The sequence below is a fragment of the Podarcis liolepis genome (genome assembly GCF_965112155.1).
Source record: "Podarcis liolepis genome assembly, chromosome: 4".
In the NCBI taxonomy this organism is placed as follows: Eukaryota; Metazoa; Chordata; class Lepidosauria; order Squamata; family Lacertidae; genus Podarcis; species Podarcis liolepis.
Window position 1 is genome coordinate 54,683,760 of NC_139558.1, and position 22,566 is coordinate 54,706,325.

Here is a 22,566-nt window from a genome sequence, read left to right on the forward strand (position 1 = left end):
GAGCTGTATTTTCTAAGGCCAGAGGTAAATGGGAGAAAAAGCATCTAGCTGGGAAGTCTTTTTAAAGCTGTTTCTTCCTTAAACTGAGAGAAAAGGCAACTGGCTTGGCTGGGGAAAAAGAAGCTTCTTCCTATTTTATTTTGAGGCTGGAAAGGAGGGAGAAGGGGGGGGGATGTAAACTGAAGAGGCTGCTTCTGAAACTGTTCTAAACTGAGTTCTTTTTTCTTTCTTTCTCTCTCTACTTTAAAAAGGCCTTATTCCTTTTAAGAGGCTATCTGTGTTGTGTATTAAATATGTTGGTTTAAATGTAATTATGCAAAGGATTTAACAAATGCTAGAAGAGTTGTATTTATCTTGAAATTAAGTCAGCCACCAGTCCAGCCTCTTGCCAGACAAGAAGACGCCATCAAATGCTGTCCTGATATATTAGCTGCCAGACATTTGTTTAGAAACCTTCAAATGAAGGATATCTTTCAATGTTGATGTGAAACTCAAGATCCTTGACATATGTTTAAGATAAAAATTTAAGATTAACCATTTGTTTTAGAAGGCAATAGGGCAGGAAGGGCAAGAGGTGAGCTGGTAATTAAGATTCCTTGTTGAGACACATGTAAGATATATTATTACTTATTTGTCATTTATATATAGCTCTTTGTCCTCCATATAAGGACAGGAGGATATGGGTGTATCTTTTTGTGATTGGTTCTAGCAATCAGCCAATAGGAAATCCAACCAGGCTGATTGGACAGAGGCAGCCACAGGAGGAGCAAAGGGGGCTGGATTAAGGGAATATAAGTGCTGGCCATAATGGCAGGAGGCCAGGCCAGAGCTTGGTAACCATATACCACTGTGCCTCTCATTTATTTGTCTGACAAATAAATAATTATTTTAAATTCTCTATTGCTGCGTTGAATATTTCATTCCAGCTAAGCGTTAACCACAAGCAGGGTGCTACATTTTATGGTGCCCTGTGACTCGGATAAGTGGTCTGCTGGAACGCAGCCCCTTCGCTCTACTGAGCAGGGTACAAGAGAGAGGATCTCTAAACTGCTTACCCAAGCGCGCACTGGTAAATTTTTCCAGGGGGAACGCAGAAGTCTCGTCTGTCTGATACCCTGCTCACTGGCGGCGACGGACCGGGGGGAAACGGAACCAACCAGGGGTAAGTGCACAAAGGGATTTTTGGCCCTCCAATTAATTGGGAGGAAGAGAAGTCTTGATCAAACTTCTGCGTCTCAGTAAGTGGGAACTGAGTACGCTAGGTGGTTGGGTATATCAGATGGTGGTCTGGTGGGGGAAAAGGGGAAGTTGGGAGGTAGTGTGTGGTGAAGTATCCAGCGCATTGTATGTGTGAGAAAGTACAGAGCAATCTGTAGCTGACCTGAGTGTGGAGTGGGTAGTACTTCGGTTCCCAGTGAGGCGACTCCATCTGGGCAAGAAACCCCACGAAGCGTGTGTGTGAGTGACTGAGTGGATACTTCACAGGGCCATACAATGGGAGTTGGGGGTTCAAAAGGGGAAAATACACCTCTTGAATGTATGTTAAATAATTTTAAGAAAGCCTTCTCAGGGGCATATGGAGTCAAAATGACGCCAGAGCGCTTGAGAACGTTATGTGAATTAGAGTGGCCGAAGCAAAATACTGAATGGCCATCTCAAGGAACCTTTGATATAAATTTAGTAAGCAAACTTTGGTCTAACATCGCCAAAGAAATTGGAGGGTGCCCAGAACAATTTTCATATATAGATTCCTGGCTGAGCACATTAAATAAAAATCCTCCATGGATAAGGGAATGCAAAGTCCAACGATGCAAATTATTGGCTGTAAAAGCCGAAGCTAGAAAAGGAATCTTGCCAAATAAACTCAAACCCATTTTTGAGGGACCAGAGGAAGAGCTGCTTCCACCTCCACCCTATGCTCCACATCGAAGGGAGCCTAATCCAAACACTCCACCAGTTGTAACCCCAAGGCAAGAAAGTGGAATGAATAATGGGGCTGGAGTCACAGAACTTGATTCCTTGATAGATTATGATAAATATCTTCAGGAGGCATTGGAGGCCTATAATAAAGCCCAAGCAGAAGTGGTTATTCCATCTGTGAGTCCCAGTAGAACTCCATCTACAGTCTCTTTTAGTGAAACAACTGATTGCCTACCCCAAACTCCTGTACATCCAAGTCCTAGAGAATTATTACAGAAGTTACAGGGAGACCTTAATCGGTCAGCAAGCAATACAGCCAGGCGTATAAAGCTGCTAAAAGAACGCCTTGGGACAAATACCATCCCCTATGATTTAAGGCCCCTAGAGCAAAGCGAAGAGAAAGATCACGTAGTAGCCCCTCTCAGAAGAGTATTTGATGCACTTGAGGAGCCTGTGCTGGTTAACGGGCTACCTGGACCAAGGCCACCTCGAACTTCGACCCTGCAATATATTCCATTCACGACTACAGATCTGATGAATTGGAAAACACACACCCCATCTTTCGCAGAAAAACCTCAGGCTATGATGGACTTGGTGACTTCAATAATAAATACTCATAGTCCTACTTGGACAGATTGCCGCCAGCTCCTGAATACTCTGTTCACCACTGAGGAAAGGAGAGACATAATTGAAAAGGCACAGATATATTTGCGTGAGCAGGCCAGAGTGGGAAATATTTTTAATATTGACCGTCATCTCCAAGACAACTTTCCCTTGGAAGATCCTAATTGGGATCCAAACAATGTAATTCACCTGGCCAGGCTTACCACCTACCGCCAGACGCTTGTGCAAGGTATCCGCAGGGCATGCCAGAAGCCCACTAATATGTCTAAAGTCTCAGAAGTAGAACAGAAACCAAATGAGAGTCCAGGAGACTTTTTAGAGAGGCTGCAAGAAGCCTATCGTATATGGACTCCTTTTGACCCTGAAGCCCCTGAAAACAGCAGAATGATTACTGCTACATTTGTGGCCCAGTGCGCTTCTGACATTCGTAAGAAAATTCAGAAATCAGAAGGATGGGAAGGGATGCCGATGAGCCAAATTATGGCCATTGCACGCCGAGTTTATCGGAATAGGGATGAGGCTGAGAAACAAGAGAAGAAGAAGTGGCAGAAGGAAAAGATGGTAATGCTAGCCACAGCAGTGAAGCAAGACTACCGCCCCTTAAATGGAGGAAGAGGGCGGGGAAGGAATCCACCACTGGGAAGGAATCAATGTGCAAATTGCAAGAAGGAGGGTCATTGGAAGCGGGAGTGTCCTGAACCCCTGAGGTTGGAAGAAGTACGCCCAGGCCCAGGCCCAGGCCCAGGCTCCGGCCCAAGAAACCAGGGACGGGGACGGGGAATGATTCGAGATGGAAGATATCAGAGACCTGGACAAGGACGGAGTAGGGACAATGTCATTGGACTGGCAGAGGAGGATTTTACCCAAGACTAGGAAAGACCGGACTCCATAAAGTTAGGCTTCCAGGAGCCCACGGTCACGATCCAATTAGGAAGCCATTTAATAGACTTTATGATTGATACTGGGGCTGAATACTCAGTACTCCCAGAACTATTGCAGAAAAAGGCATCCAAAAGTGTAGTCATTAAAAGTGCCACTGGTCAGTCAGCTAAGAGGTCTTTCCTCCAACCTTTGGAATGCCAGATTGGGGGACATCGTTTAACCCATCAGTTTTTGTATATACCTGAGTGTCCAATACCTCTCTTAGGTAGAGATATGCTGTCCAAATTGCAGGCCCAAATCACCTTCACTCCTCGAGGTCCAGAAATGAAATTGCCATCAAAGGCAGCAGGAATAATTTCCCTCTCAGTACCTAAGGAACAATCATGGCGCCTAATGTCAGCCCTGCAAGTCCAACCCACATTGGATACAGAGTTAAACAAGCTCCTCCGAACTCTACAGGTGCCACCAGGAGTATGGGCCGAAAATAGCCCACCAGGAATGGCCAAGAATATAGCTCCAATTGTAGTAACCTTAAAACCTATGGCTACCCCTGTATCTGTAAAGCAATATCCTTTACCCCGGCGAGCAGCAGAGGGCATCCAGAAACATTTGGACCGCCTATTAAAATATGGTCTGCTTAAGCCCTGCCAATCAGAGTGGAACACACCCCTTTTGCCTGTTCGAAAACCTGGGACAGATGAATACAGGCCAGTGCAGGACTTGAGGCTCGTAAACCAGGCTATCGAGACCTTGCACCCAAATGTACCAAACCCATACACCCTGCTGAGTTTGATCCCACCAGAAGCAACATTTTTTACTGTATTGGACTTGAAAGATGCATTCTTCTGTTGCCGGCTGGCACCACAGAGCCAACCTATATTTGCCTTCCAGTGGGAAGACCCTTTAACAGGAACAAAAGGCCAGCTAACTTGGACAAGATTGCCCCAGGGATTCAAAAATTCCCCAACTTTATTTGGCACTGCCTTGGCGAAGGATCTAACAAGTTACCCCTCAATACCTGGAGAAAAGGTGGTTCTGCAATATGTAGATGACCTTATACTAGCAGCAAAGGATTTTGATACCTGTAAAGAAGGTACAGAGGAACTGCTCCACTTGCTCTGGCAAGCTGGCTACCGAGTTTCCCAGAAAAAGGCACAGTTATGTTTAGAAAAGGTCAAATATTTGGGCTTTGACATCTCACACCAACAACGAGCATTGAGGCCAGAGAGGAAAGAAGCTATTTGCCTTATCAAGGAACCTACCACAAGGAAACAACTCAGAGGATTCCTGGGAACAGCAGGGTTTTGTAGACTATGGATACCTGATTTCAGCAGTCTGGCCAAACCCTTACATGAAAGCACTCGAGGTGCAGAAAAGGACCCATTCGTATGGGGACCTGAGCAGCAACAAGCCTTTTTAGTTATCAAACAACGACTTATGGAGGCCCCAGCCCTTGGACTGCCTAATTCGGAAAAACCCTTTCAGCTGTATGTACATGAACAGAATGGGATTGCAGCGGCAGTCCTGACCCAGAGATTAGGAAGTTGGAACCGTCCAGTAGCTTATTTGTCAAAACAATTGGACTCAGTAGCAAAAGGATGGCCTCCATGCCTAAGGGCAGTAGCGGCCACTGCAAGCCTTGTCAAAGAAGCTGATAAATTTACCTTCGGCCAGACGATGTATGTGAATGTACCTCATGCTGTTCTGACACTCATGGAATATAAGGGTAGTTATTGGCTAACGAACCCAAGGATGGCTAGGTACCAAGGCCTATTGTGTGAAAATCCCAGGATTCATCTACGAGTAGTGAATATGCTCAATCCAGCGACTTTGCTGCCCCTACCAGAGGTAGATGATGAAGAATCACATGATTGTCTCCAAATAATGGATGAAGTTTATTCCAGTAGACCCGATCTGAAAGATGAACCATTGAAAAATCCAGATGTTGTATATTATACTGATGGTAGCAGTTACCTGCATGAAGGTGCCAGACGAGCAGGATATGCTGTGGTCACCAATGAGGAAGTTGTGGAAGCTGAAGCTTTGCCTGCTGGCACCTCGGCACAAAAAGCTGAACTTATAGGTTTAACTAGAGCTCTGCAATTGGCAGCCGGATGTAAGGCAAACATCTATACTGATTCTAAATATGCCTTCTTAACCCTGCATGCACATGGTGCTCTATGGAAAGAAAGAGGTCTAATAGGAGCCCACGGGAAGGCCTTGAAATATGGACCTGAAGTAGAAATCCTGTTAGAAGCAGTATGGGCTCCAGAACAGATTGCTGTAATGCACTGCAAAGGTCATGGACGAGGAAGGGATCCAATAACCAGAGGAAATCATGCTGCTGACAAAGCAGCTCGAGAGGCAGCCCAAAAGCCTGTGGGAGGATTTATAGCAGCCCTCATACCAGAGGTAGCTCCAGAAGAAGTTAAACCTCACTATACCCCAGAAGAGAGGAAGTGGGCTGAACAGGAAGGAGCAGTCGTGAAGGACGGTTGGATGATCCTGCCAGATAATAGGATTTATGTACCTCATCATCTAGCAGGCACAATTGTAAGAAATTATCATGAGTCTACTCACCTTGGCGGTACTGCAACCAGAGAGAGTCTCAGTCGGAAGTTGTATATTATTAACCTATCACAATTAGCAACTTGCATTTCACAGAAATGTGTTCTTTGTGCTAAAAACAATCCCAGGCAGGGACCGGTACAACCTCCTGGAATCCAACATGTGGGATATGTCCCCATGGAAAGCCTAATTGTGGACTTCACAGAGCTGGTCCCTTCTAAGGGATTCAAGTATCTCCTTGTGTTTGTAGATACTCTTACCGGATGGGTTGAAGCTTTTCCCACCCGAACTGAAAAGGCACGAGAGGTAACTAAGAGACTCCTCACTGAATTGATCCCGAGGTTTGGATTACCTAGATGCATTGGAAGTGACAATGGGCCAGCGTTCATTGATCAAGTAGTACAAGAAGTATGTCGAGTCCTACAAGTGAAATGGAGACTGCATGCAGCCTATAGGCCTCAGAGTTCAGGGAAAACTGAAAGAATGAATCGGACTCTGAAAACCCAATTGGCAAAATTAACCCAGGAAACGGGATTGGGATGGGTAGATGTGTTACCCATAACACTGTTTCGTGTTCGGTGTGCACCCACAAAAAGACTTAAGTTGTCACCTTTTGAGCTCCTGTATGGGAGACCGCCCTCCTTTGTTCAGGATATTCCAGCTGATCTTAAACAAATAGGAGACCATGTGACACAGGGACAAGTGCAATCTCTCTCCCGTGTTTTTGTTTCTCTTAACAGGTGGGCCCTCGAACGCACGCCGTGCAGCATTGCCGAGCCGATTCATCAGTTCCAGGCTGGCGATAGCGTATGGGTGAAAGAGTGGAAACGTGATCCACTTGCACCTAAGTGGCGTGGACCTTACACCGTCTTGCTCTCTACTCCAACAGCGGTGAAGGTAGCTGAGGTGACCCCCTGGATTCATCACTCCCGTTTGAAGAAGTCCGAAGGCAGTTGGACGTGCAAAGGTGACCCCTCTAATCCTCTTAAACTGACTCTCTCCAAAAACCCCTGTATCTAGCCCTACCGGGAACGGGCTAGGTCACGGGCAACATTTGACGACCGGCCTGCTGCAGCCACAACCTGGAAGCTGGCTGACCTGCGCACGCCTGAAGCTTGAGGAGCATCTGAACCAGCGATTGTGAAAGGACAGATTCTCTTATACAATTAATTGACTGCCCACCCCCTTGTGGAACAATTATCAGAGATATTACTCATTGGGGATCCTCGGGATATATGTTTTGGTCTTGGTGGTTCCCCATTTCTGTCACTGGGGGAATTATATTGGGACTAATATTTATTTGCTATCACTATAAGGTAATCTTTTGTGGAAGGAATGCATATGCTAGACATCAACATGATTCTATTATTAATCCTGATCCCTTGGGAAGGGGAAGGGTCCTTGAATCTGGCCAAATTGACTAAATATGGATTCCACCATGACCACAATATGTGGGTAGGTTTAGCTGAAATGGTAGCCAATGTTGCAAATAGGACCAATTGCCTTGTTTGCTCTCTTGGGCCAGATGATTCAGAGGGAGGTATGCCCTTATTACCGATACCATTAGATGCCATTGGTATGGTAAGCGAAATACCACACCAAACAGAAGTACAGAATTTCCCCGGATGGAACTCAACTAAACCATTACGAGTTATACCTGTACAAGGGGAATTCTGTGTACATAAATCATCAGATGCAGCTGATTCTACCATGATAGGCTCTTCTCATTGTCACTATACTTGGGATAATATTAAGAATACCTGGGCACACGATACTACCTATCGAACTCGGGATGCCTTGCCCTGTGCACCTCCTTTTATTCATGCATGGAAAGTGGTATGGAACATAACTGTGACAGAAAAAGGCAATCTAACATACTGCACTGTGAACTCTCTACCTCTTTTGCTATTTCGCCTTCTGTACTCCACGTACCAAAGACCTCAGACACGATGGTTGTGGTGGATATGTGGAGAATGGGCATACAAGAAACTCCCCTCCAAATGGAGTGGGACTTGTTTCCTGGGATGGGTATTACCACCAATGTGGATTATGCCTACTAATTTGCCCAAGCGTACACGAAGAAACGCCGATATTTCTCATATAGCAGGAGGAAGTACCCAAAGTTGGAGCGGTACTGATGATTGGCCACCAGAGCGCATTATAGCCTATTATGATCCTGCCTCCTGGAATCCTGGTGAGCTCATACAAGGGGCACGGGATCCTATTTATAATCTAAACAGAATAATTCGATTGCAAGCAGTAGTGGAACTTGTAACCAATGCAACGGCCCGGAGTTTGAGACTTATTGCACAACAGTTGGATGAAAGTAGAGCCGCCATTTTGCAGCTGAAAATGGGAATGGATTATGTACTTGCCAAGCAGGGAGGCCTATGTGGAGTCTTGAACTTGACAGGGAATGCCTGTTGCTTTAACATTTCAGATAATGGTGAGGCAATCCGTGTGTTGGCCACAAAGATGGAGAATATAGCACATGTCCCAGTACAAACATGGGAAGGATGGGATATGGGATGGCTCACCAATTGGTTACCTAATGTCACAGGACTCAAAGGGATACTATTGTCTTGCTTGTTTTTCTTGACAGTAGTGGTAATGGTTTTATGTATGATGCCATGTATCATTTCATGTTTTAGAAGTACAATTAGCAAGATGGTTTCAAATGAAACTCTACCTCATATCATGGCCCTATACAGAGCTTTACCTCAGGAATATGATGAAGGTCAAGCTATCAAGGACACTTGGGATGAAGGTCCTTGAGCTTGAAAGGGGGGAATGAGGCATCAGGCATAAGCCTGCATTTTATTAATGTTTGATTAGGACTTGTATATTAAAGAGGGCTTAGATTTTCAAAAGTAGATTTTCAATCGTTTCATGCCAGGCAGAGAAAACCTTGGCCATTCTCCTAAGACAAGGGGCCCCCACTTGATTGATAGCAGAAAACAATTCTCAAAGTCGTAAAAGCTGAAATTACAGACTGAGTAATGACATTGACCCTACATGTTATAGAAGATAACAAAGGCAGAGATAAACATGATTAGGAATGAGTAAATAGTAAAATGCCAATGTGCCTCCCAGTAAAATGATACCATGGGCCTCTCTTAAAACCTTGAGCTGTATTTTCTAAGGCCAGAGGTAAATGGGAGAAAAAGCATCTAGCTGGGAAGTCTTTTTAAAGCTGTTTCTTCCTTAAACTGAGAGAAAAGGCAACTGGCTTGGCTGGGGAAAAAGAAGCTTCTTCCTATTTTATTTTGAGGCTGGAAAGGAGGGAGAAGGGGGGGGGATGTAAACTGAAGAGGCTGCTTCTGAAACTGTTCTAAACTGAGTTCTTTTTTCTTTCTTTCTCTCTCTACTTTAAAAAGGCCTTATTCCTTTTAAGAGGCTATCTGTGTTGTGTATTAAATATGTTGGTTTAAATGTAATTATGCAAAGGATTTAACAAATGCTAGAAGAGTTGTATTTATCTTGAAATTAAGTCAGCCACCAGTCCAGCCTCTTGCCAGACAAGAAGACGCCATCAAATGCTGTCCTGATATATTAGCTGCCAGACATTTGTTTAGAAACCTTCAAATGAAGGATATCTTTCAATGTTGATGTGAAACTCAAGATCCTTGACATATGTTTAAGATAAAAATTTAAGATTAACCATTTGTTTTAGAAGGCAATAGGGCAGGAAGGGCAAGAGGTGAGCTGGTAATTAAGATTCCTTGTTGAGACACATGTAAGATATATTATTACTTATTTGTCATTTATATATAGCTCTTTGTCCTCCATATAAGGACAGGAGGATATGGGTGTATCTTTTTGTGATTGGTTCTAGCAATCAGCCAATAGGAAATCCAACCAGGCTGATTGGACAGAGGCAGCCACAGGAGGAGCAAAGGGGGCTGGATTAAGGGAATATAAGTGCTGGCCATAATGGCAGGAGGCCAGGCCAGAGCTTGGTAACCATATACCACTGTGCCTCTCATTTATTTGTCTGACAAATAAATAATTATTTTAAATTCTCTATTGCTGCGTTGAATATTTCATTCCAGCTAAGCGTTAACCACAAGCAGGGTGCTACAAGAGTACAGTGTTAGATCCATGATTGTCTTTCAATTAACTCTTTTCATAAAACCCATACATAACACTTTGGATTATTTCTGCTGCTAGGAATTGTTGATGACTTGACAGCTGCTGGCGTTAGATGTTTTGGTCCTACTGCAAAGGCAGCTCAACTAGAGTCCAGCAAGAGCTTTTCCAAAGCCTTTTTGGATCGTCATGACATTCCAACTGCAAGATGGAAAGCTTTCACTAATGCAAAAGAAGCATGTGCCTTTATTACCAGGTACAGCATCTTTCAGCACGGGGATAATTCTTTGTCTATTTTTGTTGCATCTTCCCTGCTTTTGAGAATGTGTATAGAGCTTGAAATCTGAATGAAATTCCTCTTACTTACTTACTTACTTGCTTCCCCCCCCCCCCGTTTAGTGCAGCTTTCCCTGCCCTAGTTGTAAAGGCAAGTGGTCTGGCAGCCGGAAAAGGTGTGATTGTGGCCTCTAATAAAGAAGATGCGTGCAAAGCTGTCCATGAAATAATGCAAGTAAGTTAGGAATGTATTAATAAAAATAATTTTATCATTAAGATTACACCTAAAATTGTTTCCTGGGAGCCTAGTATTGGGCCAAACCAGGACTGAGGCTGCACTCCTCAATGCACTTAGTGGAGAGTAAATTTCACTGAATGCACTGGACTTGCTTCTGAGACATGTTTAGAATTGCAGTGCCACTTAGACTGCAATCCTATGTACTATGTATGCTTACCTATGAGTATGCAGAGAGACTTACTACTGAGTAAGCATTAACTGTGCTATTAAGGATGTGTAGAACTATCATTTAAAGCAAGGGTAAGGAGCCTGTGAGCTCCAGTTGTTGCTGGATTACAATTCCCATCATCCCTGACCTTTGGCCGTGATTACAGAGGCTGATGGGAGATGGAGTCCAACAGCATGTGTAGGGCCACAAGTTCTCTATCCATGGTTTAAGGGGGTATTTATTGTATTGCTTTCATCTGAGCGAATTCTTCCATGGAACTTGAAATGTATGATATCTTAAAATAGAAACAGTTTGAGAAGGTCTCTGCTATATTGCTGGGTTTCTGAAGAAGATTGAGAATGCGTTTCAAAGCATTTGTTCTTTCTTCTCTGCTGGATCAGGCAGATTCTATTTGCTAGAATACTATTACAAAGGAAAGTCTGTGTTCAGATATGTATGTATACTTTTCATAGATATGTACTTTTCATGCAGGATAAAACCTTTGGAACAGCCGGAGAAACGGTTGTTGTTGAGGAGCTTCTTGATGGAGAAGAGGTCTCTGTAAGTATATCCTATAATGTCTGGCAGCCTTTCTGATACAACTTGTCTTCCATTCACTGAAATTCCTTCCCATTCATGGAGCAGCTCTGTTGGATCCCACCTGATGTCCATCATGCAACACATAAAGCAAGTCCAGTTGGTTAATCACTTTTATCACTTACTGTTTTCAGCAAATGTTCTTAACTTTGGCCAGGTAATGCCCATTCTGTATATTAAGTACAAGTCCTTACTACTTAAGGACTTAAAAGCTACTCACTGAGATAGACTATGGTGGCACTGTTTTGAGCTCTACCTATGTGAGTTGCCAAAACAAAAAATATTCTATATATGTAATCAAAATACTGCATTGCTGAGCGGGACTTGGCCTTGCAATGTTACAGTTGTTCCGTCAGTGCAAGCATTTGTGCTTTCCACACAGAACAATCTCCCCTCTCCTCCCAACATGTACTGTACTGACTCCTCAGAGCTGATTTGGGAGGGCATGTGGGGAGAAGAAAAGTATTGTACCGTTGTATATTGTTTAGAGAAATGCCAACTGAGTAAAAGTAAAATACCTTGGACAAAAAAATTGTCCAGTAGCACCTTAGAGACCAACTAGTGTAATGACCCAGTTACACTAGCAGGACTCATCGTATTAGCATCTACTAGTGATACTGTTCAGTTGAATCTGTCTCCATGCTTTCAAATTGGCTTCCTTTTGAGTGATCCTAAATATTGATCCCTGGCTCTTGCTGGATATTATTGATCAGTCATAAGAGTAAGAACTCCATTTCAAATCAAATATGGATTCGGGGGGGGGACGGACCCTGTGCCAAAAAAACAACAACCCAGCAACAACAGCAGCAGCATATTAATAATACAAAACACCCACTCCTGAGGCCACCCATAAAGCATGGAATGTATATTTAATTGTTAGAAAGGAATTTAATACTTCTGTTTCCAGAAATGGTGGGTGGCATCCCGCTGGATCATATTAGAGCAGACCCATTGAAATCAAATTACTTCAGCTCACTGATTTAAGGGGTCTGCTCCAAGTATGACTATTGTTGGATTTCACCAAGCACCTTCAGAAAAATATTATGAATTATATCAACATTTGCATAATTTGCCTGGCTCCTAATTTGTATAAGAGATCTCCATTTTCAAATATTGCATTTGTTTAAATGAATGTAAATGAACTTAAAGTATTGTACCATTGTATATTGTTTAGAGAAATGCCAACTGAGTAAAAGTAAAATACCTTGGACTAAATTAAAAAAAAAATGCGTGCACACAAAAGCTTATGCCCAGAACAAACTTAGCTGGTCTCTAAGGTGCTACTGGACAATTTTTCAATTTATTTTGACTGCATCAGACCAACACGGCTACCTACCTATACCTTGGACTGTCTCCCATCATTAGGAGGTCACTACTCATAATTAGCAACTTATTAATAATCATCTTTTTAAACCTGGACACTGAGTTAATTTCTGTTATTACCTGGCATAGTTATAAACCATCCATGGTTTACCTTGTTTTTCTTACAGTGTTTATGCTTTACGGATGGCGTCACTGTTGCCCCGATGCCACCTGCCCAGGATCACAAACGCTTAATGGATGGAGATCAGGGCCCAAACACAGGCGGCATGGGTGCATATTCCCCAGCACCTCAGGTAAAACTCACGTTTACAGGGCTTCTTTGTCAGAGCTTATTACTAAAGAGCACCTGTCATCAGAGCTGAGTAACAGGAAAAACAGATTCTTGACACCAGGAGCAAAAAAAAAAAAAAAAAAAAAAAGCATGACACAATAGATTCATATTGCTAGAATTGGTTAAATTTTCTACATTCTTAAAAGCTCTACTTTTGTCACATTTTATTAGCTGTCCAAGGAACTTCTTCTGAAAATCAGAAATTCTGTTCTCCAGAAAACAGTTGATGGTATGAGAAAAGAGGGTATTCCTTACATAGGTAAGTGGGAGTATCATTATACGAGTGATATCCATCATTAGCCATATGCAAAGTAGACCCATTGAAGTCAATTGATTTCAATAGTTCTACTTTGAGCATCTGCTCTATGAGTTAAAGCAGTGTTTTGTTTTTTAAATGACAGCAGTCCAAAAATGCAACTAATTGTAGACAACTGCGGTGAATGCAAACAATTGCAGACAAAGCTTCACATACTTCTCTAGATGGTGGAAATAATAGTCATAATCTTAAAATAATGCAACATTCTTTTAAAATGTACCAGTTGTGTTTGTCCTCAATATCTTGTGCCTTTTTCCTTTAGGTGTCCTGTATGCTGGATTAATGCTAACCAAAGATGGACCTAAAGTCTTAGAGTTCAACTGTAGATTTGGTGACCCGGAATGTCAGGTGAGTGACACTGTAGATCTTGGGCTGCAGTACATCCAGTTGCCTTGGAGAAAGCCCCATTCAACTCAATGGGATTTCATTTTGAGCAGATATGTGTTAGATTGCGCTTTAACCTTTTTTCTTTCCCAAACCCCTCTGTGGATTGGATCAGGCTGGACTAATTCAGTTATCCCTCAGAATGCATTGGCAGATCAAACTTTTATTTAAAAATATATATTATTTTATTATTATATATTAAAACACTTCTGCAAAGTAATGTTACTATGCACTCTTACAATATTGGAAGAGTGGAAGTAATTGAGATGCTGTAGGAGACCTATTTGTATGATAAGCACCTAGAAGCAGTAGTTTCTAACACAGAAAGCTCATTGTTCTTTTTTTCTTGTTAAGTTCCAGCAACCAGAATTTTAATTGATTTCCTTAATAAAATTCCTGCAGTTGTGCAATAGCAAATTTTTGCATTTTTTGCATCAAAGATGTATTTGAATGGTGAGTCACTATTTGTGCGCTTGAACTGAACCCCTCCCTTCTTTGTGGGGTGGGCCAAGGCTCCACCAGTCTTGCTAAGTGCACTGTCAGCAAATCTCATTCTCACAGCCATCAATCCTGCCATACACTTCCGTTGCCTCTGGGTTAGTGACTGGAGGGGGGCAACTGGTACTCCCAGGGAAGCAGGTTTGACAGGTAGACGAGAGAAAGCTGTTATATGAAGATAGTGTACTGCACTGCAATGTGGCAGTACAAGTAGCACATCATGCCATCGTACCATGGCTCTAAATGTTTCTTCTGAATGATTAAATAGCAGTTGCATTATTTTATGTGTTTTGAGTACAGTCGTATCTTGGAAGTCGAACAGAATCCGTTCTGGAAGTCTGTTCGACTTCCAAAACATTTGAAAACCAAATCGCGGCTTCTGATTGGCTGCAGGAAGCTCCTGCAGCCAATCAGAAGCCTCGTCGGACATTTGGGTTCCAAAAGAACATTTGCAAACCGGGAACAACCACTTCTGGGTTTGCGGCATTCGAGAACCAAAATGTCCGAGTTCCAGGGCGTTCAACAACCAAGGTACGATTGTATAAGCATTGGTTTAAATGTAATGTGTGATCATATTGTGAGCATCGATCAAGCAGCTTTATTTGCAGTATCATTTAATAATCACATATTTACTTACCCTTTTTTCTCGTTTGAGGATTCTTGCTTTGTTTCTGTTACCTCTTTAATAAATAAAATTACACACACACACACATATATAAACATATACACATATATATACATTTTTATATATGAGATAGCCACAATGGGAAAGTACCACAGTCTAATTCTCTGATCTTCATTACTGTACTATACTTCACTGCAAGGTATATTTAATATATTGTTAAAGTTCAGTATACTTGTGTGTCTACACCAACTCATTCTACATGTTTTAATAAAATATGTTTCCTAATCAATGTGCTTGGGATGGCATACATTATATAATATACATTGAAATGCTTCTTTAACTTTCTTGTCATTTCCATGGTATTTCACTGGGAGTAAATTCTCTAGTTTTCTTATTTTTAAAAAAGTAACACCAGAAAGATGTGCCTAACTCTGGTCTATATTTATGTAGGTAATTCTCCCGTTACTTAAGAGTGACCTTTATGAGGTTATACAAGCAACGATGGATCAAAAATTATCTTTCCACATGCCTGTATGGTTAGAAGACTGGGCAGCTGTGACTGTAGTCATGGCTAGTGAAGGCTATCCAGGAAACTATCCTAAGGGTTTGGAAATAACAGGTAGGAAACTGACACCCAGGTTCTAAACATGTAGAACATTATATCCTTCCACTTTCATGTGATTGACAAGAGGCTATGTGAGTCTCTTGCAGTTTGGCTATCTCAAATAACAAACGCTTTTGTTTTAACCAGTTGAGGGTCTGCTTTTGATTTCTAAAGCGATAGTTTCCACTTTGTCTCAGAATACAAAGAGCAACTTTAATTTCTGCAAGAAAAGACTGGTTACAGTATAGCCAGACACTGGTTGTATATTTAGGTAATAGATAACTCCTTTTACTTAAGTAAGTAGTAAATCCCTTTGATTTCATTGGGGTTTATTCCCTAGTCAAAGGGGCTTGGGGCTGCAGCATTAGAGAGCAATCCTATACATGTCTACTCTGAAGTAAGCCCCACTGAGGTCAAAGAGGTTTACCCCAGGGTGTTGGGCTGTAGCCTTTGAGACCTCGCACTCCCACTTTCAGTCATCATATTTACAGGCTGCCGAAAGAAGAGAAGCTTCTCAGTAACTCGGCCCCCCTCAGAGCAGTTGCTTTAGGGCCCTTTCTGCTTGGTATCCCTTTGCAAAACATGTGGCCATCTTGGTAACTTACATGGATGTCTTGGTGGCCATAGCCACCTTATGCAATGACACCTTATCAGAAGGCGAGAAGGAACAGCAACAACCATAAAATACAGGCAGTCTGGCTACCTGGAGATATGCTTTTGCCCAGCCCTGCAGTAAACCATATGTCTCGAACAAGATAAGGTGGAAGGGAGTGAGGAGGTCTTTGGGTGGGTGGGTGGGTGCTTTTGTCTCTGTCCTCTTTGTGTGTGCGTGTGTGAATGCCAGCAAGTAAACTGAAGCCTTTGTTCGCCCTTGATAATGTATTATCAAGAGAAAGCAATGCATTTTACATGTTTTTATTTTACCATAAATGTTTTCAATGGCTTTTTATTTTATTTTTAATTGTTTTAGCACTGATTTATTTCCTGTCACTCAAGTCACAGAACGGTGTCAAATGTTGGGATGTAATTTCATAGAACAGGGGTACCTAACTTATGATTCTCTAGATATCATTGGACTCCAGCCAACATAGCTAACAGTACCATCATCAACATCTCAATAGATAGTCTGCCCTTCCTCCTGAAGGAGCCCAGGGATATCAGCAATGAAAAAGACATATTTTAAAGTATTCTAAAAACAGTTTTAAAACATTCTCTCAGCCAGTGATTTCAGGGTTGCTGGGAACAGTATCTTCCAGCCATATTTTAAAATTCTTCTGAAGGTTTCTAATGAGGGAGGCAGACATAAAAGAGGATGATGTTAGGATAGATGCCACATATGAACCAGCAACTTCGCGCCAACCACTTATAAGCCACTCCTACCGTAGAGGTTTCAGACAGATCAGTTCTGGCCCACACGTGTCCTTTTTCATCAACTTTTTATTTATTAATGGGTTGAGTTCACTGCCATTTTTATTTGGTTAGGCATATTTATAATTGCTTGTGCACTCAATAGATGTATGGCAAAAGGTTTCAGGAAACTTTAAAAAATAAATAAATTCTCACCTTATAGGATTTCCTCGGGCGAAAGAGCTGGGTTTGCAGGTGTTCCACGCAGGCACAGCCATGAAAGATGGCAAAGTGGTGACCAATGGCGGCAGAGTCCTCACTGTGACAGCTATCAAGAAGGACCTTGTCACCGCACTGGAAGAAGCCAACAAAGGAGTAGGAGTCATCCAGTTCAAAGGGGCCATTTATAGAAAGGATATTGGTTATCGGGCTATAGCTTTCCTTAAAGAATCCAGGTACCTATCTGAGGCCAAATCAGAAGGCGATAGTAAGAATATGTGTTAAACATAAGACATAATCCATGCAAATCGCTACATAATCATTCCATGTTTCAGTAAAATCTTGTATCAATATATTATACAATATCCTCATATAACTATTCTTAATGGATATCCTTGTGCATTATCTCTAAAACAACTAGGATTAATTAATGGGTAATGAATAAGTATTTCTTTTACTGAAAACACTGTTGAGCAAAACATAAGATGGCTTACACTTACTTTTTCCACGGCTACTAATGCAACATTCATGACACAATATTAAACCAGTTTATCTGTCCTGTTTTTGAGAAGATTAGTGCTCTCACAGAGAGACCTTTTTTTGTTTCCTCTTGGAACTACATTGCCCAGAATTCTTTGTAAGGTTATGTAGATTTGTTGTTAACAAGTGAAAAACTCTAGTGGGTGGGAAGAATGAAACAGCAACATGCACCTACATGAAGTTGCTACTCCGAAAATGCTTAAGAGTGACTACACTGACATCTCTTCATATTACTACGAATTAATCCATTTTTGAAGGAAATAAAAGTTGAGGATGCAAGAGGCTGGTACACTTAGGCTATAGAGCAGGGATAGGAATCTGAGCACCACCACCACCCCAATTCTGTTGGACTACAACTCCCATTAACCCCCAGCCCTGTCCTAGCGTGTGAAAATCTTCTGACACAGCCACTTGGAGGCTACTCTTGTAAAGATCAAGCAAATACATTTTTACCAGTATAACTGCATCAATTGCCATCTTGCACTAATGCAGCTTCACTGGTAGAATTAATCTAACCTTTAACCTAAATGTTTTTGTCAGTGCCACACAATATGAACTACTGAAGAAGTACTTTTTATAAAATAGTCTTCTACTATGAATGAAATACACTGTTAGTATAAAGCTGAAAGCATATGGCATCAGGTGATAGTATACTGTAATACTAGTCTTTTTGTGTATGCAATAAAGTTTCTAAGAATGGTGCAGTATCTAGCTTTATTTTTATGGAATGTGTAGTATTTGATTAGAAGTGGTAAATGATATGAATCTGTGTAGTGTTCTCTATCCATTGAGTTGATTTCTCCTCCCCCCCCCCGCCCCCCAAAGCAGACAAGGCAATATTTGGCCAGATGTAAGAGGACTCTTTCTATGCATGTTCACGCACATTCTAAGCCTAAACAGCGATAGTGAATTTGAGTTTATAGCTAGTGCATCTGAGTTTATGCCTGGAGAGTAAATGGTGTACTCAAAATGCATTTGGGCTTAGCTGATGACAATGATGTGTAGCTTTCAAAATATTACAAGTTATGTATACAAGATATATTTTACAGGGCATGTTCCTGTTTTACTTCTGATAAGCCTGAAAACCCCTGAAAAATATATTGTTGTTTACAAAAGTCAGCAAGATCCATTTAACAGATACTGGACTTGGACCCGGGAGTCTTGGGCTCACATGTCAACTAAGACTGCAATCCTAACTCCCACTTACCTGGCAGTAATTCAGTAGGGCTTACTTCAGAGTAGACCTATTCCTTCAATAGCATGCAGCTGCTGTGATACACATCTGGGAATGTGAAAAGTGTGGGGCAGGGATGGGCAGGGAACTAGTCCCAGCTGAGGGACCACTCATTCTAAGAGCACAGGGATTGTAAGGACTGCCACAGAGCTACAGTGGTGCCTCGCAAGACGAAAATAATCTGTTCCGCGAGTCTCTTCGTCTAGCGGTTTTTTCGTCTTGCGAAGCAACCCTATTAGCGGATTAGCGCTATTAGCGGTTTAGTGGATTAGCGGCTATTAAAGGCTTAGCGGCTTAGAAAAGGGGGGGGGAGTGGAAAAAAATCGGAACACTCGCAAGACATTTTCGTCTTGCGAAGCAAGCCCATAGGGAAATTCGTCTTGCGAAGCAGCTCAAAAATGGAAAACCCTTTCGTCTAGCGGGTTTTCCGTCTTGCGAGGCATTCGTCTTGCGGGGCACCACTGTACTGACCTTTGAAATCAGGCCTTTTGGAGCAAACACTCTCACTCATACTTCTTAAAGGAAAAGGAAAGGTTCCCAGTGAATTCTTACACCTCCATACTGGCACTGGAAAATACTGCTATAGATGGATTGTATGTATGACTCAATTGACTATTGGCTATTCTGCCCTTTTAGGGGCCTGACTTACAAAGACAGTGGTGTAGATATTGCAGCTGGTAACACGTTGGTTCAGAACATTAAACCTTTAGCAGCGGCCACATCTAGGCCAGGTAAGATAAAATCTGTACATTCTAATTTAAACATTTGTAGAATAAGTTCATGAAAAATTGAGTTCTTTATACCCATACCCCTTACTATTTTGTAAAAATATATATGCAACTCTTGTATTTTACGTTTTGCACTAAGAATTCCAGATGAGGCATGCAGTTTAGCCATCATGCAGATATTTCAGAATACTGGAATTGTGCTGTAGTTAGGACCTGCAGAATATATTTAAGGAAAATCATTCCATTTAACATATCTATACCATATTGGATAGAGACCCTTTATCTGACTGCAGCGTCAAGATCCCACCCACCCCTCACCTAACATTTTTTGTAAAGCAGAGGTTAACAGAGCAAGGTGAACGTTTCTCCCAGTTGAATACAGTGGGACTTGATTCTGAGTAAAAATGCATTGGATTACATTGTGGAGCAAGTTAAATGTAGGAGCAAGGAGAGCAGGAGGGAGAGGCTCATCCCTCACCTTTGCTGTTAATTCCAATTGATTGGCTGCAGAATAATCTAGGCACCAGGGAGATCCATGGTGGGAAGATCTTTTGTCCCCTTTCCCTGCCCAGCTTGCTCTGCGGTGCTGCTTCCAGATCTGAAGAAGGGCAAAACCAATCAGGGATGTGGTTTGACAAATAATTCTATAGCCGCCTCTAAATCACCTCCACCATGTGAACAAGACCTTGGTGAATGAGTCCTTTTCTTCCTGCTTGGCAGGCTGCAATGCTGACCTAGGAGGGTTTGCTGGCCTCTTTGACTTGAAAGCAGCTGGATATAAAGATCCAATTTTGGTATCTGGAACTGATGGTGTCGGAACAAAGCTCAAGGTAATGGGAAGGTTGTGTGGACCGGGCAGGTTTAATGGGTTTTTGAAGGTGTTAGGCTGACAACAGGATTTTTACTTAGTAACTGAGTGTTTACCACGCAAAGGGATCATAGTTTGGCAGCAGAGCATGCAAAAGGTCCCTGCTTCAGTCCTTGGCATCTACAATACCCTTTTTCCTTAACTTTATTTGCATCACATTCAGATATGTGTCTGAAACGGATGACAGTCCTTCACAGGAGAGCAAATGGAAGGGCCTAGTTTCTGAGGCCTAGCAACCAACACATTTTCCAGTATACTTTTGAAAAAATGTCCAAGAGCACAATATAGTGTCAATGTCCCTTTCCCAAGCCTGGCTGATATAAATAGGAGTTGCATAAAAGTATCTTGGGGTCTCCTCTGATTATAGTCACCTATGTACCTTCCATGGCAATTAAAAATGAAATCTCAGTTATGTTCAATACCAGTGGCTGGGACTCAGAAGTGGTGAGAGTGCTATTGCACATAAGCATCTGGTTGGTCACCACGAGAACAAGGAGGCTGGAGTAGATGGGCCTGTGGCCTGATCCAGGAGGGCTGTTCTGATGTTCCCAAGTCTTGCCAAGCTCAGGTGTGATTTGTCTAATTCTCATTACAGATTGCCCAGCTATGCAATAAGCACGACACCATTGGTCAAGACTTGGTTGCCATGTGTGTCAATGATATCCTAGCTCAGGGAGCTGAGCCCCTCTTTTTCCTGGACTATTTTGCCTGTGGGAAACTTGATGTCGGGACGGCTCAGGCAGTCATCGCTGGAATAGCTGAAGCTTGTAAACTGGCAGGATGTGCGCTCCTCGGTAGGAATGATCACTCAGGTTTCTGCATTTAGTTAAAAGCAAACCTTAATGTTGCAGAAGGTAGATTCATATACTTATACTGTGTCCGGCTGCTATGGATCCAAGAATCAGTTTACACATCCAGTTTGCAGTGGGTCATCACAGTGTACCCTGTTTTATGAGTGGGAGGAATTTAAAAGGGGAATCTTCTGAAGAGGTGAAGAGTGTCAAAGGCAGGGGCAGGCCTTGGTAATATGGTGCCCTGTGCCAGGCCAAAATTCATGCTCCCCCCCCCCCCCGCCCTTGCGCTGCCTTCCCAAAGCCAGCTAAGCAAGGGGCCATGCTTTGGGAAGGAGGTGCAAGACTCTCTCAGGGTTGTAGAGCCCTCTTGTGTCCTTCACAAAGCTGGGCAAGTGCTAGCTAGGCTTTGGGAAGGAGGTGGGAAGGTGCCCCCTTTCAGCTCAGCACCCTGTGCAGGGAAACCAGTCACACTGCCCTAAATCTGCCTCTAAAGAAGGCTGGATTCAGTCCCAGTCCTTTCCCTCTAACATGCTAGCTTTCTGTGTGTAGGAAGAGTTTATATAATGGGTGAGGTTTCAAACGTATGATCTGTTCCCCCCCCCCCACCAGCCCCAATCAGCAGTCTGAAGTGGCACAACAGCAAGAACTGTCTTGTGTGATTCTCCTGGTTGTGTAACTTGGTACAGACATTTTGGCACCTGAGTCAAATGACAAAATGGCAACCCCAGTCCCCACCAGGGAAGAAGGGGTGGGTGAAGATCTACATCAGGAACAACAGGGAAAATAAACATCTATACCTGCTACCCCTGTGGATCCTGCTGCCTGAGACAGTCGCCTCTCCTTGCGTCATGAGTGGGCTCACCGTGACTTTGTACTTAGGCAAACTCTCATAGCGACCTTTCCCTAGATTATTTACTTATCAGAACTGCTGTTTTGCTTGTTCTGGCTGTTCCATTTTGAAATCCTTTGTTCTTTACTTAATCGTGTAACACACACATACCTCACACGTTGTTGACTGATTTCTCCGTTTTAAAATGGGCAGAATTTGAGAAACTGAATCATTTTTCATGGCATGATCCACAACATGGGAAGGGAACATGCTCAGTGGCAGAATATCAGCCTTGCACACAGAAGGTCTCAAATTTAGTCCAATGGCATCTCCAGATGGGGCTGGGAAGGACTCCTCTTGAGAGCCTAGCAATGTTGCTAGCAGTCAGTGTGGGCAGTATTGAGCAGGATAGATCTGTGGTAGGATTCTGTTTAAGGCAGTTTCCTGTTTTTCTGTGTGCTATTCCTTAAGAGTGCCAAAAGCACCTATGATTTTGTTCTTGTTTTTCATTTCTTCCTTTGGAT

General features: G+C 42.6%; 1 protein-coding gene across 5 annotated transcripts in view; it reads left to right on the top strand.

Moving 5' to 3' along the window:
• GART (phosphoribosylglycinamide formyltransferase, phosphoribosylglycinamide synthetase, phosphoribosylaminoimidazole synthetase) overlaps window positions 1-22,566 on the top strand; it is a 37,895-nt gene that overhangs the window by 8,308 nt on the left and 7,021 nt on the right. For 3 of the 5 annotated variants that reach the window (XM_083500173.1, XM_083500174.1, XM_083500175.1), the window contains 11 exons: window positions 10,165-10,339; window positions 10,483-10,594; window positions 11,298-11,366; window positions 12,893-13,018; window positions 13,228-13,315; window positions 13,635-13,720; window positions 15,330-15,498; window positions 17,054-17,285; window positions 19,460-19,554; window positions 20,272-20,381; window positions 21,015-21,213. In XM_083500173.1, the coding sequence (XP_083356299.1) occupies window positions 10,165-10,339; window positions 10,483-10,594; window positions 11,298-11,366; window positions 12,893-13,018; window positions 13,228-13,315; window positions 13,635-13,720; window positions 15,330-15,498; window positions 17,054-17,285; window positions 19,460-19,554; window positions 20,272-20,381; window positions 21,015-21,213 (1,461 nt within the window). Of the gene's footprint in view, window positions 1-10,164; window positions 10,340-10,482; window positions 10,595-11,297; window positions 11,367-12,892; window positions 13,019-13,227; window positions 13,316-13,634; window positions 13,721-15,329; window positions 15,499-17,053; window positions 18,292-19,459; window positions 19,555-20,271; window positions 20,382-21,014; window positions 21,214-22,566 lie in introns of those variants that run through there. The other 2 variants (XM_083500176.1, XM_083500177.1) reach the window with 1 other exon arrangement.